At 41.8% G+C, this 12,500-nt stretch overlaps 1 protein-coding gene across 2 annotated transcripts in view; it reads right to left on the minus strand.

Moving 5' to 3' along the window:
- The window catches only part of AXIN1 (axin 1), a 124,609-nt gene that overhangs the window by 61,047 nt on the left and 51,062 nt on the right, over positions 1–12,500 (minus strand). For both annotated transcript variants that reach the window (XM_075565232.1, XM_075565231.1), the window contains exon 3: positions 2,343–2,483. In XM_075565232.1, coding sequence (XP_075421347.1) covers positions 2,343–2,483 — 141 coding nt within the window. The remainder of the gene's footprint in view (positions 1–2,342; positions 2,484–12,500) is intronic.

The raw sequence follows: 12,500 nt of genomic DNA on the forward strand, positions 1-12,500 counted from the left end.
CTCTCCCTCCCCGACCCCTGTCTGTCTGTCTCTCCCTCCCGACCCTGTCTGTCTGTCTCTCCCTCCCCGACCCCTGTCTGTCTGTCTCTCCCTCCCCGACCCCTCTCTGTCTGTCTCTCCCTCCCCGACCCCTGTGTCTGTCTCTCCCTCCCGACCCCTCTCTGTCTGTCTCTCCCTCCCCGACCCCTCTCTGTCTGTCTCTCCCTCCCCGACCCCTCTCTGTCTGTCCTCTCCCTCCCCGACCCCTCTCTGTCTGTCTCTCCCTCCCCGACCCCTCTCTGTCTGTCTCTCCCTCCCCGACCCCTCTCTGTCTGTCTCTCCCTCCCCGACCCCCTCTCTGTCTGTCTCTCCCTCCCCGACCCTCTCTGTCTGTCTCTCCCTCCCCGACCCTCTCTGTCTGTCTCTCCCTCCCCGACCCCTCTCTGTCTGTCTCTCCCTCCCCGACCCCTCTCTGTCTGTCTCTCCCTCCCCGACCCCTCTCTGTCTGTCTCTCCCTCCCCGACCCCTCTCTGTCTGTCTCTCCCTCCCCGACCCCTCTCTGTCTGTCTCTCCCTCCCCGACCCCTCTCTGTCTGTCTCTCCCTCCCGACCCCTCTCTGTCTGTCTCTCCCCCTCTCTCTGTCTGTCTCTCCCCTCTCTCTGTCTGTCTCTCCCCTCTCTCTGTCTGTCTCTCCCCTCTCTCTGTCTGTCTCTCCCCTCTCTCTGTCTGTCTCTCCCCTCTCTCTGTCTGTCTCTCCCCTCTCTCTGTCTGTCTCTCCCCTCTCTCTGTCTGTCTCTCCCCTCTCTCTCCCCTCTCTCTGCCCGTCTCTCCCCTCTCTCTGCCCGTCTCTCTCCTCTCTGCCCGTCTCTCTCCTTTCTGCCCGTCTCTCTCCTCTCTGCCCGTCTCTCTCCTCTCTGCCCGTCTCTCTCCTCTCTGCCCGTCTCTCTCCTCTCTGCCCGTCTCTCTCCTCTCTGTCTGTCTCCCACACTCTGGATCTGGATATCTTATTTATCCTATATATCTTAACTGCCCTATACTACAACCGAAATAACCTATACTGCTTTCTTCCAGATCTGACTCTTCTGATCTGACTCTCAAGCTCTGACTCTCAGAAGACAGGTAGGGAACACCTCCCCTCCAACATATAACATATAACACTTTGCGGGAGTGACGGTACCTGGACATTGAGGCAATGCGGATCAGGTAAGATCCCAGGCGGCATTGCTGCTTTAGATATTGTGAAGCGGGGATGTCCAGACACTGGTTAATGGGTGCAGGAAAATAGTCACGCACACGCAAGTAACAAGGGCTAATTGTAGTAAAGTATAAATGTAATACAATAAATAAACTTATGTCAAAAACGAATGTTCTTACTAGGAGTTTATTCAATTTTTTTTGGGGGGGGGACTAGGGCGGGGCTAGATGGCGAGTAGATTTTTGGGTGATTTACCAAGCACTGTACACACACACACACACACACACACAGTTAAGTTATGGTGGGTAAAAAAAGTTACAAAAAACCCTACACAGTAAAGCTTATAAGCAAATGGAAATATTACTGTGCTCATTTGCATGTCTTAGACAGGTCTGCAACCCTGCCTTTTACCATTATCACCCAGCACACAGTGCTTCCACTGCAAGCAAGGGATTCTGGGAAATTACATGCTAATGAGCACAGTGCCATCTTTTGCTTCAAAACCATATGACAGGTCCCCTGTAGCATTTAAAAAGGTGATTCCACATGTACAGTTATACTTTTATATGGATACATGAAACCTCAAAATTCAAAGCATTGTACATGTGGGTAATCATGACACTGCGAGAGTCTAGTTCTAGTTCTTTCTAGGCATCAAGGTAGTGAGTCTTACAAGAATAAAGGAAGGCCAAGGAAAGGTAGGCAAAAGGCAAATAAAAATGTGTGTGCGCGTGCATGCGGGAGGGGGTGGCATATTCTCAATATAATTATGATGAACCTCAGAGCAGAGATTCACCTTTCACACACCGCAACCATTCTTTGGTGCCACAGTACCATGAACAATAGGAGTACAATGTTGTTGCATACGTATCAACATGTTTCATTGACTACTGATCTTTTGTAATGTGTATCATGTAAAATATTTAATAGCATACCTTAAATAACATCTCGCCATCTTGTTATTGAAATGTTAGTTTACTCTTAGCTATAAACAATTAAATATATAAATATATAAAAATATAATACTGTGGGACTGGATTTTTAGCTTGCTAAAATTGTGCATGTCTCCTTATCTATAAACATCCAAAATGAGGTCAATGTGGGGAAAATATTAATTGTTTCTTGCACTCTCAATACCTTCTTTAATTATTCAAAGTATTGTACTTACACACTGCTGTCTGTCAATGACATGGTATCCGCATCGCTTGACATACTCTGTTGCTCGCTGTCATTGGCACTTGTGGCAGGTGCCAGAGCATAGCCACTATTGACATAGTAAGGGTTAACTGGCTCTCTCCACGTCCCAGGTCTGTTAGGATAAAATATATACAGTGTGTTATTCTTATATGCTCCATATATAGTGCCACCAACAGAAAACATCCCATAACTAATCTCTTGCAGAGATAACGTAGCTAAATGGCAAAAAATAAAAATGTCATATGATCTAATTAGACTGTAAGCTCCTAATTAGACTGTAAGCTCCTCGGAGCAGGGACTCCTCTTCCTTAATGTTACTTTTATGTCTGAAGCACTTATTCCCATGATCTGTTATATATATATATATATATATATATATATATATATATATATATATATATATGTGTGTGAAGCGCTATGTACATTAATGGCGCTACATAAATAAAGACATACAATACAATCTTAGAAAGGTGGGAAAATAAATACTAAGTGTGAATGATGTAAAGAGGTCTTAAGTGAAACATCTACTATAATTTGTCATGTCCTGTTTTTGTCTTTTTCCATTGTGAACATTCAGCTAAAACAAGCCACACGTATTCAGCAAAATACATTTTTTATGACAATGACAAATGATTTGCTACAATTATATGTAACTATGCAAACAGAATTGCTGCTCGCCAATAAATTTACATAAAACATAACATGTGAATTGTTCATCTTTACATTGTATTTCATTTGATCAAAGACTGAATGGAAGATTGAAGAATGCACTGTTGGTTAATTGAAAGCTCTTGCAATGTTCCCCCCTCTTTTAAAAAAAAAACGGGAACCGTTGTCTTTCCTATTGGCCTGCATGAAGCCGGGGGTGGGGGTGTTAAAACCCTGGATGTAAAGGTAGTGCCTTTATCAATGGTATGCATCTCAGGAACAGGGGGTCCCCAGAACTGAAAATAACATGGTTTAGCTCCAATTACCCACCCCCTGGTTCCCACCCTAAAAAATAAGTGCTATATGAAAAAAATATTATATGAAATAAAGTTGTTATTAAAAACTACCAAAGCATTACCTTGCTGAATTTGACTCAAGAACTGCTGTCAGAAAACTATTTGGCACTGAGGTCAGGAAATATAGAACAGATGGGAAATCATTTTGAACAAGGTGATGCAGTCAAGACAGACAGAATTACCTTGAAACATTTGCCCCCCTCCCCCATGCAATGTATGCGCTTTTGTGTACATACTTAAACATACATACATTAACAGCTTCTGTTTAGGTAATCTTGCACATACTGTATACTGCTTCACCAATGTGTCAATATACAAATCTGTCACATATGCTTGAAATGCACTGCCAATACATGATAAAAAAATGGCCACGGGGTAAAGTCTTGCTCTGGGAGTCAATTAATAATTCAGCCATCAGCAACCATATTTACAGTTTTGTGTTACATACTGTCATAATAATAGCATGCAATATTATGTATTTTAATCCATCTGGTGCTTCAGGGGTTAATGTGATTGGAGTTTTATTTTAAAAATACCATATGTTGGGTTTGTAACAGGTCAGGAATTTTTCTGGGTTTGTGCTGGTCTTCAAAGAGAGTTTAATTGGGGACTTCCTATCCTGTATGGCCCACTTAAAGGTGCCAGATGGATTGCATGTTGCTGATATAGTCTCGAGATAAAGGCAGTTGTCTTGCCAGACGTCGGAATAAAATATGGCCCCTGTGACAAGTTAAACATTATTTTTTTAAAGCTAGCTTCAATGGCATTTTCTGGAGGGCAAGACTGTATTCAACATAAGTGTGTGTATTAAAACTGAGACTATCATGTGACATCATCATAAGAGTTACAAATCCGTAATGCGCCATGAGCGCCTGAATGTATTGATGTAACTCATGTGTGTGAATATTACAGAAGGAAAGTTATGAGTCCGGGTATATCCTGAGGCAGATGCAAACGTCATTTGTAAAAATAAAAATTCTCTTTCGTAAAACCGTCAATCTGACAGCTGATTTACAAAAGGGGGTGGGCTTATGTGGTTTCCATGGGGGGAAAAAAATGAATATTCAAGTCTGGGCAATGTATTAAGAAAAAAATGTATGGATCGGTGGGACTGCTACCCCAAGAAATATAGGAACTCACCAGATCCAAAAAATAAAAGTTTATCGATTACATGCTAAAAAAGACATAATAGGACAAAAATCTCCTTCCACGCGTTTTGCACCGTGTGGGCACTTTCTCATGGAGAACAATGGTGGGGGAGGAAGATGCTATTTAAACCTCTCCCACATGGTCAAACACATCTGAAAGCAATCAGATTTAGAAAAAAGGATACTGATAGGCGTTATGTTACCTGATCCCTGTATGTGAGTCTTAATAGAGATGTAATATATAGGGGATTACAATAAAGTAAAATAAATCCCCTAGTTTGTTATTATAATAAGGGATATAAATGGATAACATAATAACTACACATAGAATTCGTTAAGTATAGGAATATACAAGATCCAGAGATAGACAAAAGGAAGTTAGCAATGGTCAGGCAATGAAAAATACATAATTGATAGTCTAAAAACATAAAACAAAATAAAATGTCTGTGGGGTGAAATCAAGCACAAATAGTATGCATATACTATGCTGAACAGAATTGTCCGCTGCTATACATTAATAGAAAGGTAGAGTTTAGGCAACTCCACTGACATTTTAAGGTAACCACTGTATACTAACATCTTGATTAATAAAATATTGTTATATTATTATACATGAAAATAGATTAATTATATTGCTTATATTGTAACATCATGTACATATATATTGGATATAACAAAAAAGCATATACAGTATCTAGAAAAATATGAGAAGATATAGAAAAAATATAACGAAAAATTTATTCAGTTAGATCTACACAAAGCAATCTAATACAATGAAATTAAAAAAATACTGAAGGTATTGAAAAAATGAAAAAGAAATACTAAAAATGAACGAACAATCATCAATATATAAGCATGACAAAATCATGAAAAACAAGTCATGAACCAAATCATATAACATGAAATAAAGGGTTAGTTACACACATTATTTCAATAAAGGAGGCTTATGTTAGACTAATGCTACGCTTATAGTGCCGGCAACGGCGATACGACGGTCGCTGGAAAATCAAATAGAGATGACGTCCAGCGATCGCGACCAATCCGTCGCAAACGGCGGCAATTCATTTTTTTTCCGCGACGTCGCGTCGCTGTCAATATAAGTGCAGCCTAAGTGTTGAATCCAGTGTCCAGTACCATAATGATATAATTAGGTAAAGGAAACTCCCAGCCGGGAGAAAAAACGCCATGCACTGCTAACGTGGATCTGCCACGAGGAATTTGCTACTATTTTTTGTATGTTCAGAGGATTCAATAAAGTCATTTTTAAATGACCCAGCAGTCTCAGCTACTCTCTGGCAGATCCACGTTAGCAGTGCATGGCGTTTTTTCTCCCAGCTGGGAGTTTCCTTTACCTACATCATCCATTGTGCCGTCGCAAGCCAATCCAGATTTCTTCAATCAAGTCTTAGTGAGTATCATGATTACTCTTGTTTATACATTATGGGATCCAACTCCAGGGTACTGTTTATCCATTTAGTTGGGGGTCAGGTTGATCTATTACATGGTTATTCCTGACATACCCCTTTATACCTTGGACACTTACCCGTCATAGGAGTTAACATAGGATCATTTTTGGATTGCAACATTGTGGACTTGATGATATCATATTTTATTGTTTACTGCTGTAGTGCTTTCCACTCCTCCAGAGCTCTACTATAGGAAGTACATTCTTCCTTTCTTGTCCATAATGATATAATGAACAGTAATCCAACATGGAGACAGAGCATATACAGTTCAAGAAGTAAACAAGAGAAAGGGAAAAAGTCACAAAACACCATGTCATCTTGATCACTCACTTTATTTTACAAAGAGGAAGCACAGAATTAATAAGGCAATTGTCTGAGCTCTGAATTTGCTTGTATGTTTGTAATTGCAAATGTTATCCTGGCTATAATCAGCCATATCCCTTTGAAACTTCCTATGTTTACGATCTTTTATATCGCTTATGTTTGTTAAATTCCTTATGTAGTTTATTTTCCAATTGTTCAAATAATGGCATTGATTTGAACTGTTCTATTTTTTGAAGTTGAATATCTAGTTCCCTTTCTACTTCAACTAGACATATCTTTTGTGTGTCAGTAATTTGATTAATTCTTTTGAACAGCCAGACAATGTCTGTTCCCATTTATTTGTGAAATCACTTGCTGTAATATGGTAGGCAGGGGCCAAATTAATTATTAGGCCTCTAAGTATCATACTTTTTTGATCATAATGTTGGAGGCTTTTACACACTAGTGTTCTTTATACCAGCATACGAATTCAAGCATTAGCTGGTTAATATATTTAAATTGGTTATTTATATATGACTGATTTGACTTGTTGATGCGATAAAAAAAAAAAAAAAAAAAAAAAAAGATAGTGGCATTTCAAGCGAACATATTCATACCACTCAGTGATTTACAATAATAGCCAACTGCACAGCTAAGTCCACTGCACTAATAATGAAAGGTTAATGTAAACTCCTGGTTAGGATAGTGACACAACAGGGTGTAGCATTTCAAAGCTATCATAACATGGCCCATGACTTCCGAGGAATCAATCTGTATTTAATCCTCACTAAAATTGCTACTCTTCCAAAACCGATTGTATAATTAACCACAAGTTTCCTTCATGCTAGGTTTTTAACTATTAATATCAGTGGGTCATAAAAACATGCATTCATAAAAATGCCTCTGCAAGATTTTCTTCGTTTCCTGTATGAAATATTAATTTTGTAATTACGATCTACTTTGGGAAAGCCATGTTGGAAAAATATTTTTATGGCACACCTGGAAAGTGGATGGAAATCAGACGGAAAAAAAAAAAGTGTGTGTACAACGTACTGTGGAAATATTAGTTTCACTGGCATGCCAATTTTGTTTTATTTCACAAATTAAAATGAAATGCATTGTAGGCAAAAGGTATTACTCTGTTAAAAGACTGACCATGAATTTGGCCTGGCTTTCAAAAGGTGACCAACTGTGAACTCATCTACATGTCATTATCCTTAATCCCTGGCTGCAGTGGAAGCACTGTATGCTAAATCAGGGGTGCGCAAAGTTTTTTGGATGCCCCCCCCCGTGTCTCGGTACCTGCGCTCGCGCCCCCCTCCCGAGTGACCCGGCGTCAAATGATGCCGAGGGTCACGTGACCCTGAAGTGTCATTTGACGTGCATTGTCATGACGACGTGGCATGTCACGACCCTGCGACGTCATTTGACGCTGCGTAGTCATGGCGACGCGAGCAAAAGCCGTCTGAATCCCGGTAAGTACAGGTTGCAGAGGCCTCGCGCGGTCCCCTGGCATTTAAATGCCTCGGAGAAGAGCGCGGGGGCCTCTGCAACCGCCCACGCCCCCTTCCCCCCCAAGAAAAACACAGCATCCCCCAGTTTGCGCACTGCTGTGCTAGGCGATAATGGTGAAGGCCAGGGTTGCAGACCTGTCTGAGATGTGAATATGCTCACAAGTGTCATTTCTATTTGTCTGGCTTTCAGATATTATGCAAAAATGACCTAAACATCCTTATGTCGTGCTCTAGAGCATACATTACTGCTCCAACGCTAATTAACTACAGAGTATTTTGTTATTCACAACTAATGAGCCATACTTGTCAGCTCGTTTTCAACAATTTCCCCAGTTGGGAACATGCATTTACAAGGAAGATTGTCTACACACCCCTGCTGTGCAGATATTTATTTTATATTTTGTTTTAAAACAACAACAAACCTCGGCGCTAATTCCCCGCAATAAAAAACCCAAAGGGGAAAGAAAGGGTTAAATATTACCAGTTGATGGTGACGAATACCCCTAGGCAGTTTATTAAAAAACCTAGGTTGATGAACCCTCTGCTACAACCCCAATAGGGATTATCCAAAACCCTAGACAGGAGAAACAAGGGGGAGCAAGGGTTAAACAGATTTCAGCAGTCTTCAGGTCAAACAAACCTCAAGGGTAAGAAAAGCCAGGAGGGCAGGGGAGGGGGAGGAAATGAACAGTATATATCAATAATACTTACACGGCCTAGTGTAAGTACAATCACATCAAGAGGTATCTGTCACAGTTCAGTAATCGTACCCCGGTCCATACATCAGAGGGGCCGGATAACTGGAAGGTAGGGTAAAGGGAACCCTCGCTCTGTTCCTCTATCCTCTATCCCCGCAACTCCCACGTGGAATACACGAACAGATGGTGAGGCAAGTGGTTTAGTGAAAAATCGCCAAATTTAATCAATAATTGAAAAATATATAAAGGCAAGGCACTCACATCACAACTGCATACACTCACAGCACACTGCATAAACTCACAGCACACTGCATAAACTCACAGCACACTGCACAAACTCACAGCACACTACACACAAACAAACACACACAGCACACTGCATAAACTCATAACACACAATCACAGCACTCTGCACACACTCACAGCACACTGCACACACTCACAGCACACTGCACACTCACAGCACACGCACGCTGCACGCACTCACAGCACACTGCACGCACTCACTGCACGCACTCACAGCACACTGCACGCACTCTCAGCACACTGCACGCACTCACAGCACACTGCACGCACTCACAGCACACTGACAAATACATACACACACACTGTCTCTTTAAGGGAGCTTGCTCTCGCAAGACGGAAGCAGAGACAGGGAGAAGAGCTGCCAGATGCCGGGTAAATGCTGTGTGCTGTTGTCTGGGAACGCTGGGAGAGTTCCCAGCTTTCCCCCTCCGGCGGACACAGTACCATCACACAAAAAAAAAAATTGCGGCGGCCATTTTTTTCTGCGACCCCGTTTATAACGTGGTGGTTGCGGGTGGCCCCCGAGGACCGCGCTATAACGGGGTTAAGCTGTGTATATATATATATATATATATATATATATATATATATATATATATATATATATATATATATATATATATAACACACAAAAGACTAAGACAATCCCCAAAGACAGCACTCTAAATGTACCACAGAATAACTAATGACGTAATGCAAAAAGACTAGGAAACTAAGTCAGAGTAGAAAAGGAATTGATTTTAATAGCGAGCAATAAGAACACTAACATTTAAAAACATAAACACACTAAAGGCAGCAAAAATACATAGAGTGTGACAAACTAATAATTACAAAAATAAATAATGCTGAAAAATAAACCAAAAGCAAGAAATGTGTCTAAATAATAAGCCTGATAACTATATAAAGCGACACAAAAAAAGCTAAATAGTTCAAAAAAGCCCTTGGAAAAAACCCTAGCTACAAAGCATATAACTGAGCTAAGGGCATCAAGATAGGTATAACATAAATAAACCTATATACATAATAATGTACATAAGAAAAATAGTAACTTAAACCAAGAGGGAGGCACTGGGTATATAAGGTAAAAAATACTCAAACCCTGAACAGCAAAAAATAAAATAAATAAGTCAAAAAACATGGATGCATTAAATGCCTGTGGTAACTGCACAAAAACAAGCAGGACACGTGGCTGTAGGATATCAGAGAAAGCCAGTGCCCTTTGCACAGATGAGACAAACTTGAATATAAGTCCAATAGGTAATAATGACTCCAAACAGCAGAGAAAGTGATACTCAGCTGTCATAGGATTGTAATGGAGTCAGTCCTGCAGAGTATTACTCCAAGGTGGTATACAGATGAGTCATGCAGTCCACAGGAAAAGTACCAAAAGTCACGCCAGCAAGATCATGAATAGCTGCCTAAAGTGAACACTCTACGCGTTTCGCCCGTGGGGGGCTTCATCCCGGAGTGGTAAAAGAGTAGTGGAGGCATGCTAAGATAAATAGTGTATTCAATTAGTATCAGCGACGCCTTTTCCTGTCCGTGACCAATAGCGGAAACAGCACTGGAGGGCGGCGTAATCTACACAGGTGCCTGAGGTGAGGCATTCAAAGCCGATGCGTCCTTAGAGACCGGAGTCCCAGCTGATCACATAGTTACTCTGCTGCACATGCGCATATACTACAGACCGTAGCGTCTGAGTTCTAGAGTCTTGGTGATGTCATCCGGACATTTGAGAACAAAGACAGGTTCTTATCTGGTGTTTGTGCAGCCGGGAAGCTTTGAAGGGAATGTATCAGCCTGTCCCGTTGGTGCCAACTCTGGTGTATCCGTTGGTTCAGCAAGGTGCACTGGAGCCACCGCAGCCAGATGATGTAATAATCAGCAACACGGTCAGAGACTCCCTCCAGATACACCTCCCACAGCTCTCACTGCTCACCAGCAGGCAACCGCAAAACCGGAAGCGACAGCAGTCCCAAGCAAAATAGCAACAGCTCCAAGGTACTCTCTCCGTTCGTGCAGTAATGTCAGCCACAAACTCGCCTCTTTGGGAAACGCCCTACGCGTTTCGTCACTAAGGACTTCGTCAGGGGTCTAACTGTATATATACATGTATACAATATATATATATATATATATATATATATATATATATATATATATATATATATATATATATATATATATATATACACACACACACAATATATATATATATATATATATATATATATATATATATATATATATATATATATATATACAGTGTTCGACAATTGTATACATTTACTCGCCCGGGGCGGGTGGATTTAACCCCCGGGCGAGTAAATATTGGCACAAGCAGCACACGTGTATTTTTTAAATTTCCCGCGCTCGCGCTGCTGTTTTTCCCGCGCTCGCGCTGCTGTTTTTCCCGCGCTCGCACTGGAGAAAAAAAAAAAAAGCCAGCTCTCTGATCACTGCCTTCGCTCCTCCCCCGCCTCTCAGCAACTTCCCCTCCTCAGCTGTTCCACTCCTCCCCCTTCCGCCAGCCAGCCCCTTCCGCCAGCCAGCCCCTTCCTCGCCTGTCTGCCTCAGGCCCCTGCAGGGCCATCTGTCACCCCCCCTCCCTCCCATCGGGCCATCCACCCCCCCTCCCTCCCTCCCATCGGGCCATCCCCCCCCCCCCCTCCCTCCCATCGGGCCATCCGCCCCCCCTCGCATCGGCCATCCACCACCCCCTCCCATCGGGCCATCCACCACCCCCTCCCATCGGGCCATCCACCCCCCCCCCCCCTCACCCCAATCGAGATTTTGGCCGAAATTTGGATATAGTATCCAGTGATGAGCAGGGGGTTCTGCTGGCATGTGATTTTGGATAGGGATGCTGAAAGTTTGTCTTAGAGCCTCCTCCCTACTAGTTTTGTCCTGGAACTAGGACTTCATCTGGGGAATGTGTGTGTCTAACTGGTTGTTACTTAAATAGCATATACATGTCCCTGATAGGTTAATTAGATAACCAGTATTAGGATATATATCACAGGTGGACACAATTAGTTCAGATATCAATATACAAAATGCTGAAACCCATCTTTTATACATATTGTTAAATAAAATTACAAACAATTTTAATACACATGATCATAAAATTTATATTTAAAGACATAAAATAAATAGATTATAATAATATAAAATATATATATTCTGAATAGATTTATAAAGATTTTTTCAAAAAGATTGTAAATTTATCAAAAATGGCAATTGGTAAGATGTTAATTGAATGTGATAGTTTCAAGATACATACATATATACATATATACGCAGTGCTCGACAAACCCGGTCGCCAACTCGCCAGCTGTGATCGGATATTGGCTCGTGGCCAGTAGCTTTTCTCCTGCTCTGCAAAAAAAAAATCCCCTGCTCGAAAAAAAAAAAAATCCCTCTGGCTGTGACGCGGCTTGGAGTTGCCAGGACTTCAAACCGCCCTTCCTTCTCTGCACGGGTAAGTAATGTGGGGGGGGGGGGGGGTTGGGGGTGCGCGCGCGTCTGCTGCTCCTCCTCTTCCTATATATCCTCCTGTATAATTGTGTCACCTCCTACTTACAAGACCTGCACTGATCCGGTCATGGAGAGGATTGTGGACACATGCTTGAGGTGTGGGGAATTTAATGCCTTTAATAAATATTTATACTGATACATCCGGTCCCCGGC

Source organism: Ascaphus truei, chromosome 11 (genome assembly GCF_040206685.1).
Source record: "Ascaphus truei isolate aAscTru1 chromosome 11, aAscTru1.hap1, whole genome shotgun sequence".
NCBI classification, from domain to species: Eukaryota; Metazoa; Chordata; class Amphibia; order Anura; family Ascaphidae; genus Ascaphus; species Ascaphus truei.